This window comes from Xyrauchen texanus, chromosome 38, assembly GCF_025860055.1.
Source record: "Xyrauchen texanus isolate HMW12.3.18 chromosome 38, RBS_HiC_50CHRs, whole genome shotgun sequence".
In the NCBI taxonomy this organism is placed as follows: Eukaryota; Metazoa; Chordata; class Actinopteri; order Cypriniformes; family Catostomidae; genus Xyrauchen; species Xyrauchen texanus.
In genome coordinates this window covers 31,313,635-31,340,516 of record NC_068313.1, presented here as the reverse complement: position 1 = coordinate 31,340,516, position 26,882 = coordinate 31,313,635, and the positions used below count along the sequence as shown (strand labels likewise).

General features: G+C 36.3%; 2 protein-coding genes across 3 annotated transcripts in view; one reads left to right on the top strand and one right to left on the bottom strand.

Annotated features, from left to right (window-relative positions):
• kmt2bb (lysine (K)-specific methyltransferase 2Bb) overlaps positions 1 to 11,208 on the top strand; it is a 50,855-nt gene extending 39,647 nt beyond the window's left edge. Inside the window, exons 34-37 of the mRNA XM_052109959.1 lie at positions 77 to 184; positions 1,816 to 1,899; positions 6,985 to 7,114; positions 7,522 to 11,208. Of these exons, the coding sequence (XP_051965919.1) occupies positions 77 to 184; positions 1,816 to 1,899; positions 6,985 to 7,114; positions 7,522 to 7,797 (598 nt within the window). The 3' untranslated portion in view covers positions 7,798 to 11,208. The remainder of the gene's footprint in view (positions 1 to 76; positions 185 to 1,815; positions 1,900 to 6,984; positions 7,115 to 7,521) is intronic.
• A 142-nt stretch (positions 11,209 to 11,350) lies between these two features.
• igflr1 (IGF-like family receptor 1) lies at positions 11,351 to 20,456 on the bottom strand. 2 transcript variants are annotated; one of them, XM_052109760.1, is made up of 7 exons: positions 20,295 to 20,456; positions 20,016 to 20,208; positions 19,612 to 19,669; positions 15,023 to 15,152; positions 14,816 to 14,908; positions 13,927 to 14,058; positions 11,351 to 11,908 (listed from the first exon to the last, which is right to left on the bottom strand). In XM_052109760.1, the coding sequence occupies exons 1-7, from the start codon at positions 20,383 to 20,385 to the stop codon at positions 11,586 to 11,588; spliced, it is 1,020 nt and encodes a 339-aa protein (XP_051965720.1). In that variant the 5' UTR covers positions 20,386 to 20,456; the 3' UTR covers positions 11,351 to 11,585. The 2 variants fall into 2 exon arrangements, with proteins under 2 accessions (XP_051965720.1, XP_051965721.1); XM_052109761.1 differs by lacking the exon at positions 13,927 to 14,058.
• Positions 20,457 to 26,882: the final 6,426 nt, after the last annotated feature.

The following is a 26,882-nucleotide window of genomic DNA, read 5'->3' as shown; positions in this document are numbered from 1 at the left end:
GCAATTTAGTATGTCTAATACAGGATGTTTTCTTAGTAAAGCTTTGAAAATTCACCTACTCTTATGTGTTTCACAGGAAGTCGACCTTTGATATATTTAACTTCCTGGCGTCTCAGCACAGACAGCTTCCTGACACGGGCCTTTATGATGAGGAAGAGGATGAAGTTCTACTCAAATCGACCAGGTATGTATTTTTCTTAATGAAATTGTAAGTCGCCATGGTCAACCAAAGAAGTTGAGTGCATGTGCTCAGCATGATATCCAGAGGTTGTCTTTGGGAAATAGATGTATGAGTGCTACCAGCATTGCTGCAGAGGTTGAAGGGGTGGGGGGTCAGCCTGTCAGTGCTCAGACCATACGCCGCACACTGCATCAAATTGGTCTGCATGGCTGTCGTCCCAGAAGGAAGCCTCTTCTAAAGATGATTCACAAGAAAGCCTGCAAACAGTTTGCTGAAGACAAGCAGACTAAGGACATGGATTACTGGAACCATGTCCTGTGGTCTGATGAGACCAAGATAAACTTATTTGGTTCAGATGGTGTCAAGCGTGTGTGGCGGAAACCAGGTAAGGAGTACAAAGACAAGTGTCTTGCCTACAGTCAAGCATGGTGGTGGGAGTGTCATGGTCTGGGGCTGCATGAGTGCTGCCGGCACTGGGGAGCTACAGTTCTTTGAGGGAACCATGAATGCCAACATGTACTGTGACATACTGAAGCAGAGCTTGATCCCCTCCCTTCGGAGACTGGGCCGCAGGGCAGTATTCCAGCATGATAACGACCCCAAACACACCTCCAAGACGACCACTGCCTTGCTAAAGAAGCTGAGGGTGAAGGTGATGGACTGGCCAAGCATGTCTCCAGACCTAAACCCTATTGAGCATCTGTGGGGCATCCTCAAATGGAAGGTGGAGCAGCACAAGTCTCTAACATCCACCAGCTCTGTGATGTCGTCCTGGAAGAGAACTCCATTGGCAACCTGTGAAGCTCTGGTGAACTCCATGCCCAAGAGGGTTAAAGCAGTGCTGGAAAATAATGGTGGCCACACAAAATATTGACACTTTGGGCCCAATTTGGACATTTTCACTGACAGCGGTTTAGACATTAATGGCCGTGTTTGGAGTTATTTTGAGGGGACCGCAAATTTACAATGTTATACAAGCTGTACACTCACTACTTTACATTGTAGCAAAGTGTCATTTCTTCAGTGTTGTCACATGAAAAGATATAATCAAATATTTACAAATATGTGAGGGGTGTACTCACTTTTGTGAGATACTGTTTGTATATATATATTTACTTAGTTAAGGTATCTTTAAAAAGCCAGAATAATTTCCCTCCTCTAGTAATACAGGAAAATATGCATGATGATGATGATGCATAAAAGCCATTTCTGGCTATTGCTGTTTTTGGTACTTTATTGTCCGCCTAAGGAAATTAGTTTTTGTGCTGTACACATACAGGAAAACATTGTTGCTCTTCTTCAGATAATAACATATATAAGAGCAGTACACAAAGACCAATAAAATGAATTAAAACAAAATACAAATAAATGAATTATTTGTCTACATTAAAATGTATTATAATTTATTTAAACATTTAAAAATAAAGCAGTGAACAATAATGGATTACAATGAAAATAATAAATAAAGGAGTAATAAATAATAAAGCAGAAATAAATACATAAATGCATAAGAGCTTTATGTTCCTTTAAGGTGCTGGTGGTATTATCATTCCTCTTTATTGGTGTAATTTTATTGGTGTTATTTTAGATGATTGATAAGATTAATAAATGTTTTTCTAACTCTTGTTTTAAAGGCGTGCAACAAGTTTGGAGCTTCCGATGGCTATGCGCTTTAGACATCTGGAGAGGACATCCAAAGAAGCCGTTGGTGTTTACAGGTGGGTTAATGGATTTTTTTTTTTAACCATCAAATGGGGAACTGAGTCATAGTTTCAGTTCTATCTTTAACCCAGTCTTGTGGAAATTATCACTTTACCTTGTGAAGTTTTTGCAGAAGCCACAACAGGATGATGGCTTGTTTGAAAATGGCAATAGCAAGAAGGAAATATTGAGCTAATGTTCCTTAGTTTTTAGCTGTATGGCCAGTCCCCAGCATGAATTGAGATTAAATGCAGAAAGTACAGCCATGTAAGAAGTAAAATATGCCTGAATTCTTTCCACAAGGTCTTTAAGTCAGGCTTATAAATACCGTAATTTCCAGACTATTGAGCGCACCTGAATATAAGCCGCACCCACTGAATTATATATTTATTTATTTATTTTTAACATAAATAAGCCGCACATGTCTATAAGCCGCAGGTGCCTACCGGTACATTTGAAACAAATGAACTTTACACAGGCTTTAATGAAACACGGCTTGTAACTAAAATAAATAGGCTTTAACGAAACACGGTGTGGCAGCGGGGGCGTGGTCAAGCACCCGTCCGGGAGAGAAAAGCGGTAAGGGCGCTTACATCAAGTGCTGAAAACTGTCACACTGGTGCCAGTGTGACAGTTTTCCCAAGAAGGACACGTGAAGCAGGGCACTTGATGTTCCAGGTAAGGCTTTTAATGGCCACAGCAATGTTTACAATCAATTTTTATGAAGTTTCTCAATTCTTGGTCTTCTATGCGCCAACACTAGACTGACGTGTGTCTGTCACTCACTTACTCACTCACTCACTCACTCACTCACTCACTCACTCACTCACTCACTCACACTCTCTCTGCTGCCTTTTTATGCCGCTCTCCCCACGCTTACTGAAATTAGACACAGGTGTTAGACATTAGCTCAGGTGTAAGCGCCCTTACCGCTTTTCTCTCCCGGACGGGCGCTTGACCACGCCCCCGCTGCCACACACGGCTTGTAACAAAAAATTTAAAATTAGCAGTAAACAGTAGCCTAGCAAGAAAGTCATTGGTCACTATCTTCCTCCTCTTGTGCACATGAGACCAATGAAGTCATCTCCTTCGGTGTCGGAGTTGAATAGCCTCAGCTTTAGTTGTCTTTTTGCACTGAGTCAATTCATCACGCTGCTGTTTCCAACGTCTCCCGTGCAGCAGCTCTATTTCCTTTTCCAACAGCCAGTTCAATCGCCTTAAACTTGAAAACTGCATCATATGCATTTCTCCGTGTCTTGAGGGTGACAAAATGACTACCGTAATCAGAATGATGGGAAGTTTGAGCGCGCTCGATTTAATCTAAACAGTAAACTAAAAAGTTGTTTGACCTTAACCCGTTCGGCAATTTCATTGGTCTAATGAAAGCTTCATGCCGCCAAAAAACTGAGCACGTCACAGAATGTTTTTTTTTTTAAATAAAATTTGAAAGCGGGAAAAATTCATATATTAGCCGGGTCGTTGTTTAAGCCGCGAGGTTCAAAGCGTGGGAAAAAAGTTGCGGCTTATAGTCCGGAAATTACGGTAGTCAATTTATAATGTAATTTGGAAGCAACTTAAGGGATTCATGATGTTTCTAATAATCTTTGGAATCCAGTCTACAAACCATTTCCTGATTCTTGGTGGTGTTAGGCTTGGTTTTATAGAATGTTTCTTGTTTTGTTAACAATAAAGTGACATTACTTTATCAATGGCATAACCAAACAAAATAGCAAAATAATGACCATTTTCGGGGTTTCGTGAACATTTACATTAGTGGCATACCAGAATATATCTATATTTTTTCCTGATTTAAAATTGTTATTCATTCACATACAAAACACGAGAAACAAAACATATATACATGGAATCAACATTTAACATTTAATCCCCAACACTACTCCTCCCCAACCCCACCTCGACCCCAACAAACACTTCTGTGGTCACATGAGCATATACACACAAAAATACTAATATGTATATATATATATATATATATATATATATATATATATATATATCACATCTACATCTAAACCTCTCTTTCCAATATCTCTCCCTGAGAGCCCTCCAAGATTGCCAACCACAAACAAATACAAATTACCCAGTCTACTAAATACCAATTCCTCATATGCCACCACCCTCCCCATCTCTGTGCACCACTCCTGAAATGGGGGTGCTCCAGCCGACTTCTATCCCCTCAAACAATCTGTCTGGCAACCATCACACTGGTCAGGACCCAATTCTTTGTTTTTATTCCCCACATCGATGACCTCCCCATTGCCCAAAACACTTGAGTCTATGGCAAAACTAAATCCGAGTCACACACAAACACGTCACACAAAACTCTGAACCTTCATCCAAAACCCCTGGATCTCAACAAACCACCAAAAAACATGGGCTGTGTCTCCATCCTCCAATTGGCATCACCAGCACTCCCAGACTATCTGCTGCTTTAAGGTGGTGCATGCTACTCCCAAATATAGTACAGAGCAGGTGGCACAGCTGTAGATACCAAAAAACGAGAACTAGGAATCTCAAAAATATTGAACCAAATCTTCAAAAGATATCAACACTCTGCTCTCATTTATGTCACTGAGTGTATTAACCCCTCTCACAATCCACTCTGACCAGCAGAAAGGGTACTTATCAATACATAATTTAGGGTTCATCCATATGCTTGAGGCAACATTTAAATAAATGTCCGAATTCTGCACACTTTTTCCATACTGAGTGCAAATGCGAGATAACGGGGTAACTTAACTTCTCTGATTAGTTTGATAGAAAGGGATTGCAATGGCAAAATAGTGGCACGAACTTTCCGTTCAATACAAAACCAGGAAGGGGCTCACTCAGGTGGAAGCGACCAATGAGCCAAATGTCTGAGATCGAATGCAATATAATAAAACAAAATCTTGTATAGGCCTAGCCCACCGTTGTCAATCGGCCTATGCAACTTATTAAAATTTAATCTAGGACGCTTGCCATTCCAAATGAAGGACTTCGCTATGCTATGAAATTGCTTGAAATAAGAGAGGGGGACATCTACAGGGAGAGACTTTAGCAGGTAGTTGAATTTGGAATACAGTACATTTGATTAACACTAACCTTCCCAATCATAGATAAATGTAATTAAGCCCACCTGCTCACATTGCTTGAATTTTTTTAAGACGTCAAAATTAACTTACTAAATCACACAAATTAGCTGTGAATAAAATGCCCAAATACTTAATGCCCTGTTTGGGTCACTTGAAGGTGTCCGGCTGGAAGGCCATTATGGGCAGTACGCTGTCGGAGCCAAGCTTCGGATTAGTCCAGTTGACTCTGTATTCTGAGAACTTAGAAAATGTATTAATAATTCTGTGAAGGCAAGACATAGATCTAATGGGGTTGGAGATGAATAATAAAATATGATCTGCGTAAAGCAAAAGCTTATGCACCATATATCCCTCCACCACCCCTGGAAAATCATCCTCCTTTCTTATCGCAGCTGCTAATGGCTCCAGGACAAAACAGAACAATAATGGGGAAAGAGGGCAACCCTGTCGGATGCCCCTATCCAGAGTAAAATAATCTGAAATTAATAATTTTATTTGTACCACCGCTACCGGATGTCTATAAAGTAACATAATCCATCCAATAAAAGTTTTCCCGAAATATTTCCAAAATCTGAAAAAAAATACTCCCATTCTACCATATCAAATGCCTTTTCCCCATCAAGTGAGATGGCAGCAACTGATCATTCACCACTGACCACATGATATTGATGAAACGCCTAATGTTATCAGAAGAGCTGCGGTCCCGAATAAACCCCACTTGATCTATATGTATGACAGATATCATAACTTAATCGGTTAGCCAGGATTTTTGACAATATGTTTACGTCTAGCTGGATCAGGGAAATTGGATGGGAACTCTTACACTCGCTTGGACCTTTTTAAGAATCAGACTGCTCCAGGCTTGTGTCATGGTTGGTGGAAGCTTCACATTCTTTTATGATTCTGTATAAACTTCTAACAAACATGGAGCCAGTTCTGTAGCATAAAATCTCAAAAATTCAGCAGCAAAGCTGTCTGACCCCGGAGCCTTAATTACCTCGCCAAGCTCCTCTAAGGTTATCTAATAAGATAATTTTTTTTGTTCAGTTGTCAGTTTATGGAGTTCTAATGGTTCCACAAAGTTTCTAATATCTTCATCAGTAGAGAAAGATGTGGAACTATAGATATCAAGATAGAATTATTAATATCTTTGGCCGATGCAAATATTTCACCACCAGCAGATTTCACTGAGGGAATGATAGAAAGACTCTCTCTGCTTTATGTATCTTGCCAAAAGCTTCCCTACTTTGTTCCCCGACTGAAAGTATGACTGTCTTGCCCTGAATAGCCAAAACTCCACCCTCTGCAACAAAATAGTATTATATCTGCATTTCAATCAAATCTGTTCTAGAATAAATCTTAAGGACTGATGAAAAAAAAAAAAGAATTATAGTCCCTACCAGATGGGTTCAAAAGTCTCCAAATATCTGTACACAATCTGTATACAAGATTTATACACATCCTGTGAATCGTCAATGTTGCTCTAAGGGGCTTACACACTTTTGCTTCACTATAATCAAGGACTGAGTCCATCAAAAGATTAAAGTCTCCTCCCAATATTATATCATGAGGGGTGCCAGCAGCTTGCAACATCCCTTCAAGATCTATAAAAAAAGCTCTGATTATCAACATTAGGTGTGTAAATATTAGCCAAAATCAAACTTTGCCCCTGAATGTCTGCTACAACAATAATGACTCTTCCGAATTTATCTTTAATCTGTTTGAGACATTTGAATGGTTGATGTTTACTTATCAATGTAATGACTCCCCTGCTTTTACTTGAGCCAGCACTAAAGAAAACATGTCCACCCCATATCATACATACATTTTAACTTTCTAAATCTTGCAACTTTTGCAATTGCTGAAAGCAAACATTCTTTTAAATTTAAACCACAATATATTCTTGGGCAGGCTGAAGCTTTTTCTTGCTGGTTTGATTGGTGTTGCTTGTATTTGTGGGTCATTGAAATCGAGTCACATTCATTACATAACTCATTTATGTCTTAGGTCTGCGATTCATGGAAGAGGACTTTTCTGCAAGCGGAACATAGAAGCAGGAGAGATGGTCATCGAATATTCAGGCATTGTCATTCGTTCCGTTCTTACAGACAAACGAGAGAAGTATTATGATGGCAAGGTAAGTGGAAAGGCACAGATTTCTCACAGAAATTGTGTATTTGTGATCTCAAAATGATTATCACCTGGTTAACCAAAACAAATTTATTTCTGAGAACTCTTATTATTTTGACCAATTGTCATTTTCTGCAAATAAATGCTCTAAATGACAATATTTTTATTTGGAATTTGGGAGAAATGTTGTCAGTAGTTTATAGAATAAAACAAAAATGTTTTCTTTACTCAAACGCATACCTATAAATAGTAAATCTAGAGAAACTGATAATTTTGCAGTGGTCTCTTTAATTTTTTCCAGAGCCCTATAAATCAGTGGATTCACCCCAAACCAGAATTTTTGATTATTTGAGTCAGGAGTCTGAATATTGCTGTTGTTTGCGCTTACCACCTCTTCTTACGCTGTTCTTTTAGGGCATTGGATGTTACATGTTCCGCATTGACGACTTCGACGTGGTAGATGCCACCATGCATGGTAACGCAGCACGCTTCATCAACCACTCCTGTGAACCCAACTGCTACTCTCGAGTCATCAACGTGGAGGGTCAGAAACACATAGTCATTTTTGCCTTACGGACGATATACCGTGGAGAGGAACTCACGTATGACTACAAGTTTCCAATAGAAGACGCCAGCAACAAGCTCAGCTGCAACTGTGGAGCCAAGCGTTGCCGACGCTTCTTAAACTAAGGAAAAGTTGCAGTGCAACTTCACAACAACGGAGAAGACGGGTAAAAACATTGGAACAAGGCTTGATGGGTGAAGGGGGTCCAAGCAGAAGGTTTCTCCGAAAAGAGTCAGGTTTAATGGAATCACCACTTCAGTTTGGAGGTTCATCAACAGGTCTGACGGCACATATAACGAAATTTCGGGAGAAACTGAAAAGACACCAACTTGCAAGACTAGCAGCTCAAAAATCTAGTTTTTTGTGGGGAGGCAACATAGAAATGGAGGGCTAGCATTTCTCAGCAGAAAGGAACCATCAAACAGCCATTGTGGATGCATTCATGTGCTTCATGTTTTTATTGTATTCCAGCCAATCACTAGATGTTTAGTCCAATAGAGCCATTAATCCAAGAGAGAATGAGGCTAAGGGAGAAGATAATGGGTGAAAATGTAACCAGGGCCCCTCAAGAAGATTTTACACTATGCTTTATCCTTTTTGGTTATTTTGTCATATTGGGGGGAAACATTTGCTGTTTTGAGTCTCAGCCTTACATAGTCATGGCATGTTTTTTTCTCCCTCTTTTTTTTAGCAGTTCATAAGCCGCAAAGTACAAGCAAATAGGGCACAAATATTGCAAGAATGTTGTTAGACATTGGTTGGCAGAGTTGTGACTCGTGGCAGCTTTTTACATTTTCAGTGGGTCTTTTTAAAAGCTTAGAGAAAGTTTTCAGCAGGGCTGTTCCAGCAACCACTCACCTAATAAACCTTTAAACCTAAAACAATGAATATCCCCCTCCCATTTATCCTCTAGCACATGTTAAAGAGCTGGATTCTCAAGCTCTTGTACTTGAGAAACATTTTATAGTGTAGACCACATTGTGTGCAGAAGCTAAGTGGCAGTCAAGATGCTAATGATATGATGTAAACGTATAATTGAGATCTATTTTCTATAGTTTTAATTCTAGATCACACTTGTGTTTAGCTGAGAAAGACTTAACCCTGCTCAGGACAACACTGTATAACCCCTCAGCATAACCCATCAATCCATTCCTTGTGCATGGTAGTAATGGACATGTTCACTGCATTTCACTGGTTTGTCTTTGAAGCATCTTTGCTTGAAAAACCCTACTTTGTAGCATTTTTTTTTATTATTTATTTTACATTTTTCTTAGCATTTTTACAGGCAGGCGTAAACCTATTACTTCATTCTTTTTGCAAAAGCTTGTTCTTCGTTTTTTGTGCTTGTTGTGTGGTGTAATGCTGTATAGGTTTTATTTTTTTATTTTTTTTACTCCTAGTCCACTTGAAAGTCTCCATGGTGCTAAGCCCTAACATGAGTCCTGAAAAGGAAACAACTTAGTTCTTCTGACTTGTTAGAGGACCAAAAAAGTACATGCTGTATTTGCTTCGTCTGGTACTAAACTAGCAAATATGCTTTCTAACAATAATGTGGTGCCCATACGTGTCTATGGAGCAAAGCCCATACTGAATATTCAGACGGTGATGTTTTAGCCTGTTTGTGATTTATTTGTCTGAGGAGTTCGTCTTTCGCAAACAAGAGCCTTGTGTCAAATCGAAATCATGTCTGGAGAGTATATAAATATTTGTATTTTTTTGTCGTAAAGTAGAGCACACTACTTGAGCTAATTGTGATGGCTAGATGCATCCTCTTTGCATCACAGCTTTAGAAGCTGTGATGACATCATGCAATAAAATAATTTCTTTGCCACAATTGTACATACAATTGGAGCATTATCTTGGGATTTAGAAACTGCTTAAATGTGTCCTATAGATATAGGAATTTGTACTGGTGACTTACAAAATCTCATTACTGCATTATACTGTGCAGCAGAAATATATCTTAATATATTTATAGAAGAGTTATTGAAACAACAGATGGTAACCTGGCACTCAGCACCTTTTGAGTTGGTTCACTTCTCCATGCAGAACAATCAACAAGCTGATGTCATTGTTCTTTTCTCAGAGTGTAAAAGATTGCTGTAGGAGTGTTGTATTTATTCCCATTTGTCTTTATGGGTATTAGATACCCATAGATCTGTGCTTTGTATGTGACCAAGGTCTTATCGGAATTTTCTTCAGGGTTTTTCCATTGTTTTTAACCTTTTTTCCGTTTTCTTTTTTGGAACATTGTTTGAGGATGAGTTCTTGCAACGTGGCCTTTTTAAGAGGTGATGTGTTGTGACAGCTGTGTTTTCTTTTTTTATGTCATGGTGTTATTTGTTGGTTTTATTTGGCATAGTAAGAGCAGTTACCGGAGCTCACACCATGTGCATTTTCCCCTCAAAATCACATTGACGTCTTGTGCTTTATTCCTTTTACGGGGGCGATCGCAACCAAGAACCTGACATTTTAATCAAACCTCCCCAGACTTGCAAGGATTCTACCTCAAGCTGTTCAGGCAACGTTGAGAAATACTAATGCAAAACTAGGTGAAAATAAACAAATCGCTTGGTCTTTACTGTCCGAGTTGTCTTGTGTGCAATGAAGGATGGAAAGCACTAGTCAGCACCTCCTGTGATGATGCGCCTCCCAGAGCTTATTGGAAAAGATTTGTCTGTTCCTGTGTAGGTTATTTTAAAAACGTGTTGGAAAAAGACTTAAAAACTGAAAAAACTTGTCTTTGCTACCTTGTACAAATAAACCCTAAGTTTGTAAATAGTTGTATACATATTTCTAAACCTGTTTAATTTTTCTATGCACTTTTTTTATTTATAATGTTTTTGCTTAATAAAGATGTACAATGTTTGAACAAAGGTTAAGATTTATTGTGATCTTTGGGCTGAGCATACAAAAGCACAAGTTGTTCTGATGATCTCATACAACGTGTAATGCCAGTAATATTAACTTCATAGATTCATTTGTTTATGTGGTAAAATCCTTTGTCAAATGAAATTTATAGTTTCAGAACTTACAATTGTTCCATGATATAATATTTAGGACAGTGTTCTGGAATATTGAAATGAAATTAAAAGTTTAACTTTTTTGTCAAATATGATATGATATATAATAATAAATGTATTACAATATATACTAATAAAAAGTGTAAAAATATTACACTGTAATAGTAATTTAACAGAATAAAAACAATCATATTTGGTATGTCTTTTTATAAAATACAAAAATTGTAAAAACAGGGCTACGTAGTGAGATTTTAGTAAGGATTACAAGATATATAACATTAATATGTAGTGTTATGCAGGGGTGGGGCCAGAAGGGTGGCAGCCCCTACTCCCCACCCCAGATAGACAGTATAACAGTGTTCCTCCTCCGCCGACACCTGGGTCACCCACCCCGTCAAACGAAACTCTGCCGCAAGCAATACCCCCCTCAGTCAGACTAAATTACCGGATGCCACCCCTTACTGATTCTTGCCAACCCAGGCAAAAAATCTTGCACATGCCCCTGGTGTTATGCACATTTTTTAAAGGTTGAAATTTTTGGTCTAAACAGAACTGTTTTGAAAAATTATGATACTTAAAATTAAAATGCAACAAAAATACTTTTTCAAGGAAGTAAAATGGCTTTGTTTGATTAAAGAATGAATTATCGGTAGTCTTTGTCTTTACTGCATTGACTCCAGCCACACATCTGTTAGCAATTACACAACATTGCAGACTGAAATACCCCCTTTTTTTTTTTTTTTTTTTTTTGTCGTCTAACCAAAACATGTTTATAGGTTCACTGTATGTATTGATCATCCTGTGCTTTAAAAACTGTCAAAACATACTGAAGTTAACTAGGAAATATGCTATTTAGAGGAGTATATTTTCTTAAATTGTACAGAATTAAATCAGTCTTCCACTTTTGCAGGGAGCTTTGCTAAAATATCCACTGCGTCATTGCGATCAATGCTGTTTAGCAGCCCAGCAAGGTGACCAACAGTCCAGTCTGGGTTCTTTGTGACGACACCCTCCAAAACAGCAATTAAGGGGCTTTTGTGGTCCTTCATGGAATAAGCATAGTTGATCCAGGCAAAGGAAAAGGAGCACTGGGCAGCAAGGTGACGCGTGTTCTTAGCACCAGCGATGTCTGGGTCCAACACCAACACAAGCTCCTCGAGAACATCCAGGTTGTTCAGCACGGTTTTCAGAGGGGCATCCTGGACCTCAGGAGCTAGATGAATGGGAATGAAATCCCCAAAAATAAATTATTGTGACTCTATATATGCAATTTAGATGTACTTAGGTTGAAGACAATAAAACTCCTTTCCACTCCCCAGATTTAATATTAGCTAACTATACTTTTGGCAAGACATTTAGGACATCTACTTTGTGCATGACACAAGTCATTTATCCAAAAAAGTTTTACAGACAGATTGTTTCACTTGAGTCGCTTTGGATAAAAGCGTCTGCCAAATGCATAAATGTAAATCCAATATGTGTCATGTTCACTGTGTGTATATTAGGAAGAAAATCAGCGATACGCAGCTCTATTAAGAACAGAATTTTTTTTTTTTGTGAGTTAAAGATGGATTGAAGTGAACATAAATGTGAGACAGTGTAATCCACTATACACTGATACTAAATACATATATGAATAGTCTATTTTGGCTTGTTTTCCAAAATAATATCTATAAATCCTTTAAATCAATGTACATTTACATTAGGAGCTATACTGCATCTGCATTTTTATATTTGTATATAAAACATTGTTATCAGAGAATGTTGAAGACAATATTTAATCAGGGCTTGACACATTAATGCTTGTCTTGGACAAGTGGATTTTTGAAGTGCAAGTAAAAGAGAATTTTACTGGTCAGACTGATTAAAATGCCAATAATGAATAAATAGCCTGCTATATTTGTGACAGGCCAATCACAAATCTACCGATTCCAGCATTGCTGAAGCACCCCCAGATCGTCATCGTTCCTCAACCAAATTTCACAGTGGGTGTGAGACACTGTGGTTTGTAGGCCTCTCCAGGTCTCCGTCTAACCATTAGATGACCAGGTGGAGGATCGTTGATGGTCTGGGGGTGCTTCAGCAAGGCTGGAATCGGGCAGATTTGACTTTGTGAAGGACGCATGAATCAAGCCATGTACAAGGTTATCCTGTAAGAACTTGCTTCCTTCTGCTCTGACAATGTTCCCCAACTCTGATGATTGTTTTTCCAGCAAGACAATACTCCATGCCACACAGCCAGATCAATCAAGGTGACCTGACCCGGATCAAGACCCTGTCATGGCCAGCCAAATCTCCAGACCTGAACCCCATTGAAAACCTTTGGAATTTGATCAAGAGGAAGATGGATGGCCACAAACCATCAAACAAAGCCGAGCTGCTTGAATTTGTGCGCCAGGAGTGGCATAAAGTCACCCAACAGCAATGTGAAAGACTGGTTGAGAGCATGCAAGACAAATGAAAGCTGTGATTGAAAATCAGGGTTATTCCACCAAATATGAATTCCTGAACTCTTCCTAAAACATTAGTGTTGTGTTGTTTCAAAATGAATATGAACTTGTTTTCTTTGCATTATCTGAGGTCTGAAAATACTGCATCTTTTTTGTTATTTTGACTAGTTGTCATCTTCTGCAAATAAATGCTCAAAATGCAAATAATTTTATTTGGGAGAAATGTTGTCAGTACTTTATAGAATAAAACAAAAATGTTAATTTTACTCAAACACATACCTATAAATATTAAATCCAGATACATTTTGCAGTGGTCTCTTAATTTATTCCAGAGCTGTGCGTATGTATATAATAAAGAAAATAAAGTCTATTAGATAAACTTATAAGCCTTAAGATTTTATGCATTGTGACATTATTTTCAGGACAATTTAGTACAATTCTGATTCATGATAAATACCTTCTCATTACAAGAAAATAAATATATTTTAAAGGATTTATACATGGTAGCATTTGTTGTACTGCCTTTAAAATTAAATTGAATTGGATTTCCTTTAAATCATTGTAAAACAGTATTTTTACTGTAATTGAGTAAAAAAAAAGGCTTGCAGTAATCAGGAAGATAATACAAGCACATTACATCAATGAGAACTGGGTACGAATAGTAGATTTTTCAATAGACTTTTTTAATTTGTTTGGTGACATGTGACCTGGACGTTCATGAGATTCACCCTTATGAAAAATCACGGCAGGACAATTCGCTCTCTTTTTTTTCTTTACTCACCTATTACGTTATAGGAAGATGCATTCGTGTAATCATTATTACTGTTCTCTTTGATTACATTGTAGGAGATGGATTGAGTAATGCTCGTTTTTGGCAGGTATTCCCGAATTGCACCTTTACCGCACTTAAGTTCTGTTGAAGACAAGGGAAACATCTCTTGTGGGATACATACAGTACTGCTTTACAGCAACAGACAAGACCTTGTGATGCAACAATTACAAGCATGAAATACACGGATGATTAAAGGATTAAAAATGTATATAAAAAATGCTAATTATATCTTGATTTGTATCATTTGCAATATACGTTACTTTCGCATAAAGCAGAAATGTCACTGTAAAAAACAAAAGATCCTCTAAAAAACATCCAAAAGGAACTTTTGCAAATTCTAGAGCAAGATTTTACAGTATGTTCCATTTTGTAAGTACTGCTGAGATAACTGGCCTATTTAAAATGGTGCCTAAAGGCTTTACATGTGGTTACACTAGTGTGGTAATCTGAAGAACCCCTAATAGTCCTTTCTACACTTCTGTCTCCCAAACATTAATAAATCCAATGGCTGTGTCTTGTTTGGAAGCTTGCATGCTAGGTAGGACGCATCCTTTGAAGGCTGCAGTATACAGAGTGTCCTTCTTTAAACAAGCCTTGTTTAAACGAGACGGCCTTCTGTTGAAGCAAAGAATTTTGAGTGCCCACGAAGGATACACCTCATGCATCCTCCGAATTCCCGTGAAAAAAGGTCGCATTCGAAGTGCCCAACTCCCTTTTATGAAATGAGACAGCCTCGATGACGTATGCATCCTTCCAAACGAGACAGCTAATGTTTAATATGTATAGGACTCAGTACTCAATTTCCTGTTTTAAAGCCTCCAGAGAATGCTTGACTGACCTTTGTTGAAATGTCTTGTCCTCCACCTCTTAATAAACAGTATCAGACATACAAGAGTGAGGGTAGATAAAATCCCTGCACATATGGAGATCCCTGCAGAGAAGTACACAAACAAAATATATCTTATCTGTAAATTATTATAAGTCTATAAAAGCTATAAAACGCCTAAAACTAGACCAACAATAATACTGATATGAAAAACAGTACCTGTTAACTTAATAATATTTGGATGATGGGCAACAGAGGGAACTGGACTGATAACAGAAGCAGCTGGATCGACAACAGTGATGGTTGGATCAGTCACAGAGGCTGTTGTCGTAAAAGGTCCACTACTAGTCTAAAAATAACATAATTTTACACCATTAACGGCATGTATTTATTTAAGCTTTAACTATGCACCTAAAATCAATTTTTATGTCCTCTTCATTTTTAATGTTTAGTTCTTTATTTGGAAAGATTAAGGAAATGTTAAAGGTATATTCTAGGTTCAATAAGTTAAACTCAATCGTCAGCATTTGTGGCATAATGTTGGTTAACACAAAAATGAATTTCAACTCTTCCCTCCTTTTCTTTAAAAGGGTTTTCTTTTATGGGTTACAGTCAGGCACTTACAATGGAAGTGACCGTGGCCAATTCGTAAATGTTAAAATACCGTTTCAAAAGTATAGAGATGACCCACAAGATGTAAACAATACGTGTATTAACATGATTTGAGTGTGATAAAATTGCTTACTAACCTCTTCAGCGTCGAGTTATTTACAACATTACAACTTTATGACAACATATAACGCTATAAACTATGAAGGTAAAATGGTGCCTGAATGATATGCATGCGCAGAGTGAGATTTGTAACAAGTTGCAAGCATAAGAAAAAAATTATGAGCAGTACTTTAACGCTTTGCATATGTGTCATTTATGTAATTTCGAATTAACCCAAAGTTAATTTGGTCTGTATTCTTCTGACATTCCTTTTTTCGCGCTTAAGGTGCGTACACACTGCCAGCGACTTTCAGTGTTGCCAACTATTTTCAATGGAAAGTAGCTAAAGCCTGCTCGAAAAGTAGCTAAATGTCGCCAGATGACGTCATGCGTCATTAGCATATTAATGACGTCATCGCGTCGTATTTGCATTCTGCCTAATTTGTCGGTACTGTACTTCAGTTTATAATAACGGTTATCTCCCCTAAACCGTGCTCATACTGTTTTTATATAAGTATATAGCCGAATGTCCAGTAAAACGGTTCTCAATTACATATTTTCTGTTAGACAACGGAACGGCCCCGCGACCCTGTACACAGGATAAGCGGTTGACGATGGATGGATGGATGGACAACGGAACGGAACTTAGCTAACGTTACATGTTTATGAGTTTGAAGAAGGTTTATTGTTGTGTTTGGATAAGTAAAATGTATAGAGTCTGTAAATATACGATCTGAAGTCGGAGAGTTCAGAAACCGTACCGGAATGAACTAAAACTCGGATTAGTAGTGAATATAAGCGCATGCCAAGAAAAAACAGTCAAATTAAATGTTTTGAATTAAAACAAAGGAGAAGGCAGCTGCTATGTGATCACTGATTGGTTCCTGCTAACAAAGCGTGCACATGCGCAGCTCATTCATGTCTATGTCCGCTGGTGTGCAGTCAACGGAATGTGCTGCTCCTCTCAGCCGCTCACTGAACAGAGCAGACGCAGCGGGGAAGTAAGACCTCACGCTTGCAGTACTGGCGATATTTGGAATTTGGAAAGTTGCTAAGGTTTGTCCAAAAAGTCGCTAGATTTGTCGCTAGTCGCTTTTTTGAAAAAATGTCGCTAAAGAGGTCTGAAAAGTCGCTAAAAATAGCGACAAAGTCGCTAAGTTGGCAACAATGGCGACTTTGTCGCTGCAGGTTGCCAGTGGCTGGTGGTGAAGTCGCTAGTGGGCGTTCCCACTACTGGTTGCCTAGTAACGTTTATAAATGACATTCACGGATGCCATTCCATTGCTGTTGACAGCGAATCTCTTTTCTTGCCACTAAAAACAAACATTTTGGAGGGAAAAGACTAAATTTAAATGGAATCAGTACATAAAATACTGAGATGAAGAAACAAGGCGTGCTGTTTGCCATAGCGGCTGTTTATCTGCGGCGAAAATGCAAATGCCGGTCCATAAAATCCCCGCGATCTCAGATACACCTTTCCACGCAGTATTTTTCTTAAAAATGTCCTTGTACGTGGGAAGAGACATATCACAGAGCGCTGGAAAATTTCTAACAACAAGAATTATCCTTTCATCCATCTTTCCGTTACTGCAGGAACTGAGAGAGAGAGAGAGAGAGAGAGAAGGATCACGTGAGCTCTCCCGTCGTCTCTCCTATTGGCTGTCGCTTCCGTTAGTCGCTCCAAAGTTGAACTTTTCTCAACTTTGTCGCGTCGCTGGACACGCCCACATCTAGCACCAATGGTCGCGACAGCTCGTGCCGCCGGAAGTCGCTGTGCTCGCATTGAAAATGAATGGTATTGAGTCGCTGTCGCGCGCGATGTAGCTGGCAGTGTGTACGCACCTTTACCTTTTGTTGGGCTCAGACTTGTGACACGAATTTCTCACTGAAAAGAGTTTTGCAAGCACGAGGGGGAGGCGGGTCTACCTGCTTCTGGTAACCAATCAAATGACCAGTTTACTCTGGCCTGATTGGTTTAACAACATAACGGACAGTTTCCTCTTCATAAGTCTCAGCGTCCTTCCTCTGGGTATCTTTCCTCTTTAATATTTAATATTAAACTTAAATATTAATCCATACTCATTCTTTTATTGTAAGAGTAAAGTTGCGCCAAAATATTTATTGATATAAATAGGATTCTCAATCTGGTTTTCAAATGTTTCTTCTTGTTAATGTTCATTATTTTAATTATATAATTTTTTTTTTGTATTATCATCGGCATGGCAAATGAGTGGATGGATCGATCAAATTTGCTGGTATCATACCAGCAAAGAAGGTGTCGTTATTGACTAATATATTACTCATATTAAAAGTAAAAGCATACACAGATTTACAAAACATATATGTCAATACCAAAACAATCATAGCTTGTTCGGTAATTAAATGTGTTTTTTTCGGTATGAACTGTTTTGGGTTTGGCAATTCAAGCTAATCTTGCTCTTATATTAAAATGTCAGGAAAGTACAATTCTAGACATTACTCATTTGACATTACAACACTGCTATTTCAAACTGTTACAATAGCCTCTACTCATCTACTCCCCACATGAAACAGGGAAAGGAAATGGCATTATTTGTCTTTCCAGTCACATAGTTTGGGGTGTAGCAATGTTTTGCTTCAATGCAGAGAGACTTTTGAAGCCAAAAAAAATGGAGGACAACAATTTTTCACTCTAAATAAATTATAAAAAAATAAAAATGGAAAGGCAGAAAACTCATGTCAACTAAATGTCAGTAGGACTTGACAAGGTGCATTACGTTTAAGTGTTTAAAAAAATATGAAAAATTATTTACGTGTTTAATTTTTAAGTGTGTTTTTCAGGATTAGATTGGGGGACATGTGGCACCCAATAGAAAAGAACATATAAAACGATTTGTTAAGTTATTACATAAAATATATTTATTTATTGCCTCTGTTAGAACACAATTTGACTTTTATAAATATGTCACAAACACAGAAAAGCACATAATAGTACACAAATATAACAAATAACCATTCATTTTTGTGTAGGCTATAATACAAGATAACGTGTAAACATGAACATTACTACATTCATATTAGCTACAATGCTTAACAGTTTATTGCATATTATTAATTAGTTTATTAGATAGAGTAATAAAGTATTAACAATGTTCATAGTAGCCTAATAAAAGGACAATTAATGTAAAATTAACAGCATATAGATACATATTTAACATAAAGTTACCATACCATTGTTCTTAGCAGTGTATTCTACACTATGCAGCAAGAAACTTACCCTGATATATATTTTGTAAGTTAATGTGGGACTATAATTACAACAGTCCCAATTTTAGTGGAAAAATATTCTTACACATTTTACAAACAGTATGATCTGTATATAAACATAAATTAATTTTAGAGATCAGGTGCATGTGTTTTTTATAAATTCACAGTATGCCAACCTCTTCAGACACTACTACACCACTGCTTCTTGAGTAAATTCAGGCTAACAATAACAACATATCTAAAGGTGACATTTCTTATTTCTTATAATTGTAATTGTTGTTAATAAATAATTAACAAAATATTTAACCATGGTTTTACTACAGTAATATTGTAGTAGTTACTGTGTGGGAACTATGGTTTAACTAAATACCATGGTTAAACTGGTAGTTACTGTAGTGAAAAAATAATGACTTGAATTATGACAAAAAATATAAATTTAAATGACCCATTTTATCCCAAGTAATCGCAAAAAAAATAAAAAATTAATAGAAGTACTGGTATTGTTAACTTGAAATGATTGGTATCGGATCGAAAGAAAATAAGTGGTATCGCCCATCCCTAGTTTAATGAGAAGAATTATTGTAAACGGTTTTATAAAATTGTAAGCTTCACATTTCTACCTTTTAAACCTTCCAAAAATCAGCCCCATTCACTTCCATTGTAAGTGCATTGTAATAACTTCAAATTATTTTTGTGGAAATCAATATTATGCCACAAATGCTGCCAGCTGAACTTAACTTGTCTTGAACCAGGATGGTTACGTAAACATTTTTAGCTCTCTGGTTTAATGTAGATACGTGACAAAACTGGTTGGGCTCTCCTAAATCCATAATCTTAGCAAGCTCTATTACCGTTATCACTGTAGTCTTCACTTCTGGATCAATGCAGCCTCCATGTAAAACCTGCTTCCTACAAATAAAGGTGAGGATTCCTCAGTAAGGAACATCACATAAACAAATTACAAAAATGCCAATAAAGCAAACAAGCAGACAACAATAAGTGTTTAATCTGAAGCACACATTGTACTTTGTGACGTCTAAATCAGAAGTATGTGGGCTCCTCCATCCCTAATGCTTACTGGAGCCTACTTCATCTGACCTGAGAAAACACGCTGCAACTTTCGAACTTTGGCATGTTAGAACTAACCGAAAAACAAATACATGGAATTTCTCTTGGTGCATAAAGAAAAATGTAAACAAAACAAAACAAATGGAATCAAGGAAAGACATTTTTAATTAAAAATAAAATACTTCACCCTTCACTGCAGCAGACGGCATCAGATTCGGCGCTGCAAGCAGAAGCAGCCAACAATGGCGGTGCGCAAAACCCGCATTTCTGGCAATTAATGAAAGATCCGTTATTAAACGATCCGCCGCTGCATTTTTTGTACTGTCTTTTGAGCTGGTCTCCCCTATCGCTCAGTCCGCAGTTTGGACTGAATTCGAACCCTGTCGTAAAATAAACAAATAAATAGATAAATATGAAATAACTAAATATTGTAGACAGACGGTGATGCACTTTGGAAGAAACTTACCCTTTATAATCCTAAACCTAGTCTCACATCGCTCGCATTTATAAAGGCTAGGATCCCAAAAAGAGTCGTCTAAACAGAAGTCTGAGGTCATGACTATACTGTGCTGCTATTTTACCCCACAACGCATATAAGCAGAACTGAAGCAACAGCATCCCTGAGATTATTTCAAGCTGTCTACCACTGAAGGGGGAGGAGCTGAGTTAGTCATTCTATTATGAAGGCCCAAACCTGCAAAAATAATAAATAAATAAAAGTAATAATACAAATAAATAAAGGAATAAATGTCTTGATAACACAAATTATTCGTTTTTAATTAAATGTATTCTTGAACGTATTATTGTATGACTTTATTCCTTTATTATTTTCTATATTTATTTGTAACTTTTTTAATTTATTCATTTATTTTGCATTGTTTATTTTTTTTTTCCAAATTATTGGACGTGTTTTTGATTGATTAATGTTATTTGTTGATTTGGGTTGTTGTCTTATTAACCAAAAATAGATGGTTTCAATTAAACTGAAATACCAGTCCATAATAATGTTAGAAAACTGATTAGTGTAAATGTGGACTATATAAAAAAAATTTTTTCTTTTTTTTTTTTTACCTGTAACAGAAAATTACTACGGAGCCCCCGAAGTGACCTGTGTTTCGCGTGCGCACGCGTTACAGTTTCCGGTGTGTGTGTATAGCTCTTTTCCGATTGCGTCATTGCCATCATTCATTTACTCAAAGATACTGAGAGCATGTGGAGCTTTTGTGCGTTCAAGAGCTAGATGGATAGAAAAGGGAGAGAAGAATACAGCCTACTTTTTTGCACTTGAAAAAAGGAATTTTAAGAGAAATTCTTTGTCTGCATTATATATTAACAACACCTTATGCAAGGATCCCAAACTAATTTCAGATTTTGTCAGCTCCTTTTATGAAAAACTTTATCAGTCTAACTTTAATTATGACTTTTGTAAATCATTTACTAATGAAATTCAAGATTGTATTCCGTTAGTCCGTAATGACTTCAAAAGTCTTTGTGACTCCGCCCTCAAGAAGGAGGAATTACTCTCAGCTGTCCAATATATGAAAAAGGGTAAGAGTCTGGGTCCAGATGGGCTTTCAACTGAATTTTATCAACACTTCTGGAAGGTATTGGAAGATCCCCTTTTCTTATTGTTTAATGAATGTATTAAAAAAAAGGATTTGGTCACAACTAGGCCTATGAAACAAGGATTAATCTCCCTGATTCCTAAACTAGATAAAGATGCCCAAAATATAGATAATTGGAGACCTATTACTCTATTAAATATAGACTATAAATTGTTTGCTCTAGTGTATGCAAAAAGATTAAAATCTGGATTAAATGAAATCATTAATGCGACTCAAACAGGTTTCATGAAAACTAGACACATTAGTAATAACATACGCCTTATAATTGACCTTCTAGACTATTCTGATCAAATTGATTCAGGGGCTCTTATTGTGTTGTTAGATTTTTGTAAAGCCTTTGACACCATCGAACAAGGCTTCTTCACTCTCTGAAAGCTTTTGGTTTCGGCAATAATTTTATTGATGTTATAGAAATGTTTTATAAAGATATTAATAGCTCTATTATTCTTAATATGGGAACCTCTAAAAGATTTGGGATCCATCGTGGCATACGCCAAGGCTGTCCAATCTCTCCCTTTCTGTTTTTATTAGTGGCTGAACTACTTTCTATTCACGTTTTGAATAATCATAACATTCTGGGACTTAAAATATTTGATAGAGAAATAAAAATTTCTCAATTGGCAGATGACACTGCTTTATTTCTGAGAGATAAGTTATTTATCGCAAGTTAAAACGGCCCTGGAATGTATTTCCAAATTTTCCAAATCCTCTGGCTTAATGTTAAATCTAAATAAATGCGAAATATTATTTATACACGATTCTATAGATATAATTGTTGAAAACATACCAGTAAAAGACTCTGTTAAATACCTTGGTATTCATATTTCTAAAAATAAACATACACGTGAACAATTGAATTTTATGCCTAAAATTAAAAAAACTAAAAATATTCTGAATAACTGGTTACAAAGGGATCTGACTTTGTTTGGGAGAGTGTTGCTTTCCAAAGCTGAGGGTCTTTCCAGATTTGTTTACCCAGCTCTCTCCCTTTATGTCAGTGATAAAACTTCCAAAGTAATTAATAAAACCTTTCTCGACTTTATTTGGAAAAATAAACCTTGCAAGTTATGATGAAATGAAAATTCATTATGGTTTTTTATTCCTCAGTTCATTTTCAAAAAGCTTGGAGGGTTATCTTTTCTATTGAGATGTAACTATATCCCTGGGAAATTACCAATTAAACTATCCAAATTTTACCAGTAAGTGTTATTAGCTTGGAATATTGGTTTCCATCACAATTTTTCTCCACACAAAATGCTTCTCTGGAACAATTGTTTCATTACCTCTAGGAAAAAATCTTTATTTTTACACAAATGGTTTGAAATATATACTTTGTCATGGATTTGTTTGATGAAAATGGAAATGTTTTGTCTTATGAAGCTTTTATGTTTACCTACAATTTCCCCATTCCATTTAAAGAGTTCCAGCAAGTTGTAAAAGCTATTCCAGATGGGTTGAAACATTTGATGAAAAGTCACCTTACTTTTGGAAGTAACGAAAGGAAACTTCCCGAGTTAATAGTTGATAGTATCAAACTATTTTCTCATTCTTGTAATAATAAAAATATCAGATTCATTTTTCAATCCAATCATAAAATCTCTCCTAGAGGGAAATTTTTTTGGAATGCACAAATTGTTGATATTCATTGGAAAGAGGCATGGTTAAATCCATATAAATTTTGTATGCTGAATAAAGTTAAAGAGGTACACTTTAAAATACTTCATAAAATCTACCCGTGTAAAGCTTTGTTATCCAAATTCATGGACATTGACAACAAATGTTCTTTTTGAAATGTAAATGAGGAAGACTTGGCTCATTTGTTTTATAAATGTGATTTATCTCAAAAATTTTGGTCTGATGTTAGTCATTTTTTTTTTTGCCCCAAGAAAAGTGAATTATAAATTATCTCTAAAAGATGTCATATGTTCTTACACACACAGAAGCAAATTGTATGAATATGTGGTGAATTTCTACATTTTGCATGGTAAATATTATATCCATAAATGCATACCTAAATGTAGCCTATTCTTAATAGAGATTGAATCATTGAGGAAGTCATTAAAATTAATAAAAAATAAAAAGAATGAAATGTTGTTAAACTTTATGGAGCTATTCTTTAAATTGTAATTAATGGCCCCAATATGTTTACCAAATTCTATAAACATTGAACTTGTCAAAAGGAAAAAGGAAGAAATATTTAGTGTTTTTTTTTCTTTTTTTTCTTTCTTTTTTTTCCTCTCTTGTTGTTGTTCATTTTTGTTTTGTTTAAATTGTTTCAGAACATGTGATATTTGTCATGTGAAGCATTCTTGGTGTATGCTGAATTCTGTCATTTGAATTATTTGTCAATAAAAAAAAAAAAAAAAAAAAGATACTGAGAGCATGGATGCGCATGAATTTATAGAGGTATATTTTAAACTTGGCCTTCAATACAAAGACATTACTGTCTATGACATTTGTAATACTGTCATGGCTGAGACACGCTTTGATCTTCAGGAAGTGGCACACCAAAGGACACAAATATAAATGAACTTAAAATGAACTGAAAGTTCTTGGTGTTTAAATCTCATTCAGAATTCCCAAATGTTCTTAAATGCTGACCATGTATTTACAAAAAATGTTTTGTGTCTTGTGTCAGCAGGTGGGAGTGGTGTGTATTCATTTATATATTTTGCAGTTCTGCACATGTTTCTCTCTTATTTAACTCTTTACCGTCTATATTTGCACTTTGAATCTTCAAGTAGTAACCAGTATATGGTGTATGTTATGGTATAAGTAGACCCTAACTTATGTTGTAATAAACAATAAAAATGGTTTTGTATAAAACACAAAAACTGCTGCTCTGTATCATTCCTTTTCTGCCATTTTGCCTATTACTTGGGTGCATCACAGAGACAAAGGTGATACAACCTAGAAGAAAATCCTGAAAAGTGCTCCTGCCATGTGTAACATACAGTAAAATTAGAAAACTTTCTTTGTTTTAACCTGTTTTTGCATTTGGGTACTTGGAGTCTCCAAAATGACAATTGGACCTTTTGCTTCTCTTTAGTTGCAGTTCAATAGCTTCTGTTTAGAAATGGATAGAGGGGGAAAAAAAAATTCTTTCATTTACTGCCACCTGATGGAATCAACCAAAACTTTTAGAACTGAGCTACATCAAGTAAGTCCTGAAAAACACTCTTTTTATTTACATTTTGCAACAAAGAAAATCCAAAAAGTGCCTATTTGTTGCGATTTTTTTTTTTTATAATATTTTGAACATCTACAAATATTTATTGAATATTTAACATATAATTTTTTTATTTGAGGGGTTGTCTTTTAAAAATAAAAAAGAGACCAATCTTTTGCATTTACTCCATTGTGTGTTTAAGGTTTAAAATCGGGTAGGATAGATTTAATCAGAAATCCAAAAAATGGGAAAGAGTTTAAGGACTGTGTAGTGCAACATTACATCCATCCCTTTGTTTTAGAAATGTAACTTTGGAAAGGGAAACTTTCACATACTTTCACTCAAAGTAAATGGTCTAAACGGTCTTCCACCAGCCATCGTAGACACGATCACTCAAGCCAGAGCTCCCTCTACCAGGCATCTTTATGCCCTAAAGTGTCTTCTCTTTGTAACACCATGATCAGGTTTGATTGCAAGCATAATGACATTAACTGCAAAACTGACACCTCAAATAAAAAGTTAAAATGCTTAACTTTGACAAATAATAGTTTGATAATATCTAGATATATATTCAAATGCATATATTGTGATAAAATATAAAATTAGATCACAACTACATCTACTACGTTACATCAGGTGACACTGTAGTAGGCTTCAGCCATCTACTGGCTTTAACTGGTATGACATGGTTTTCAAGTCATGTTATTTATATTTTGTTCACCAGATGGCAGCAATCTGCCAACAATTTATGACATGTTCTCATATTTTCTTCATGTTTCAATTTAAAGAAGTGTAGGTTTGGATTTTTTTTTTAATTTATTTTCTTCAAACAATTGATTATTTGTATATGCAAATTAATGGTAAAATGTATATTTAAATATTATACAAATAGCATAAAATCCCAAAAGAATGTTATTCTTCAGGGAAAAAGAAATGGTATCGTCATTATCATTAACATGACCGCAAATGTCAAAGGGAGGTGTCATTCATTAATACCATAGGAGAGTTAACAAGAAAAAAATCATCCCAGAAGATGTTTTCGAAAAAGTTGTGCACCCAGACATGTGTTTTAATCATTATCATAATTGTAACTTTGCATACAAGTGAATCTCCCTGTTTCCAGCTTTTTCCCAAACAGTTCACTGCAGCTAAAGTTATTGAGCCAATTGTAGTTTAACAGGAGTGCATTTGTTATTTGTACTAATACTCCTGAACAATGATTTGTTGTGGAGATCATTAAAAGCTTATTGTTTTGCCATTTTTGTTTTTGTTTTTTGTTTTGTTAATTTTTTTATTTTTTTAATTTTTTGTCCAGGAGTGTACTTCTATGTTTGCTTTGTGTGACTTCTGGAGCTACAAAGGTCTGATCATCATTCACTTGCATTGTATGGACATACAAAGCTAATGTATTTTTCTAAAAATCTTAATTTGTGTTCTGCTGAACAAAGAAAGTCACACATCTGGAATGGCATGAGAGTGAGTAAAGGATGAGAGAATTTTCATTTTTTGTGGACTATCCCTTTAAATCAAAAAGAGGAAATATCAAATACAATGAAATTCTGAAATTCATATACATTTTTTCAGTTCCAATTTTTTACATTATATAAAATGATAATAAGTGTTTGTCTGATAATATATATATTTTTTGTAATAATTTGTTATAAAAATGTTTTATTAAACAAAAAATAAAAAGTGTACATATGTAGTAAGTTTGAATACTAGGGCTCTATCTTATACTAGAGCCTCGTTACCTCTTATCTTTGAGAAAAGGCCAATGAGAATTGGTGAACAGAATTTGCATGCCCCTCCCCTGGACATATGGGTATAAAATGAGGTAAGTGTGCGTCTATTCAGACATATTTTTTCTTCGGACTTGAGCGGTTGTGTTTCACGAGCTGAGTAAAACACACTGCTGTTCCACTCACCTCTAATGAGCATACGCAGTTGGAAATACGGCACATTACAGCGGCTTTTCTCTTCTACTGCACGCCAGTGCAGACTACGCCCTGAGCCTCGACAGCCCTCTAAAAGAGTATATATATATATATATATATATATATATATATATATATATATAAATATACATTGATGTTGAATGTCTTTTTAAAGACGCATCTTGACATTACCTCTCCGCTTCTGACAGCCACGGGTGTCAGAAGTGGAGAAGGACATACCGTGTGACCCTCACCCCTTCCTACCATCACTTATTCAGCCCTTGGACAGACCTCCATTTTCTATGGGCAGGAGTCCCCCTACAGCA

Bases quoted from the DNA above. Each gene is read 5' to 3' on its own strand.
- igflr1 (XM_052109760.1), bottom strand. From the start codon at position 20,385: ATGACCTCAGACTTCTGTTTAGACGACTCTTTTTGGGATCCTAGCCTT. The intron at 15,153-19,611 runs GTAATAGAGCTT...TGTTATTTTTAG, and splicing joins TGAAGACTACAGTGATAACG to ACTAGTAGTGGACCTTTTAC. The intron at 14,909-15,022 runs GTACTGTTTTTC...ACTTCTCTGCAG, and splicing joins AAATATTATTAAGTTAACAG to GGATCTCCATATGTGCAGGG.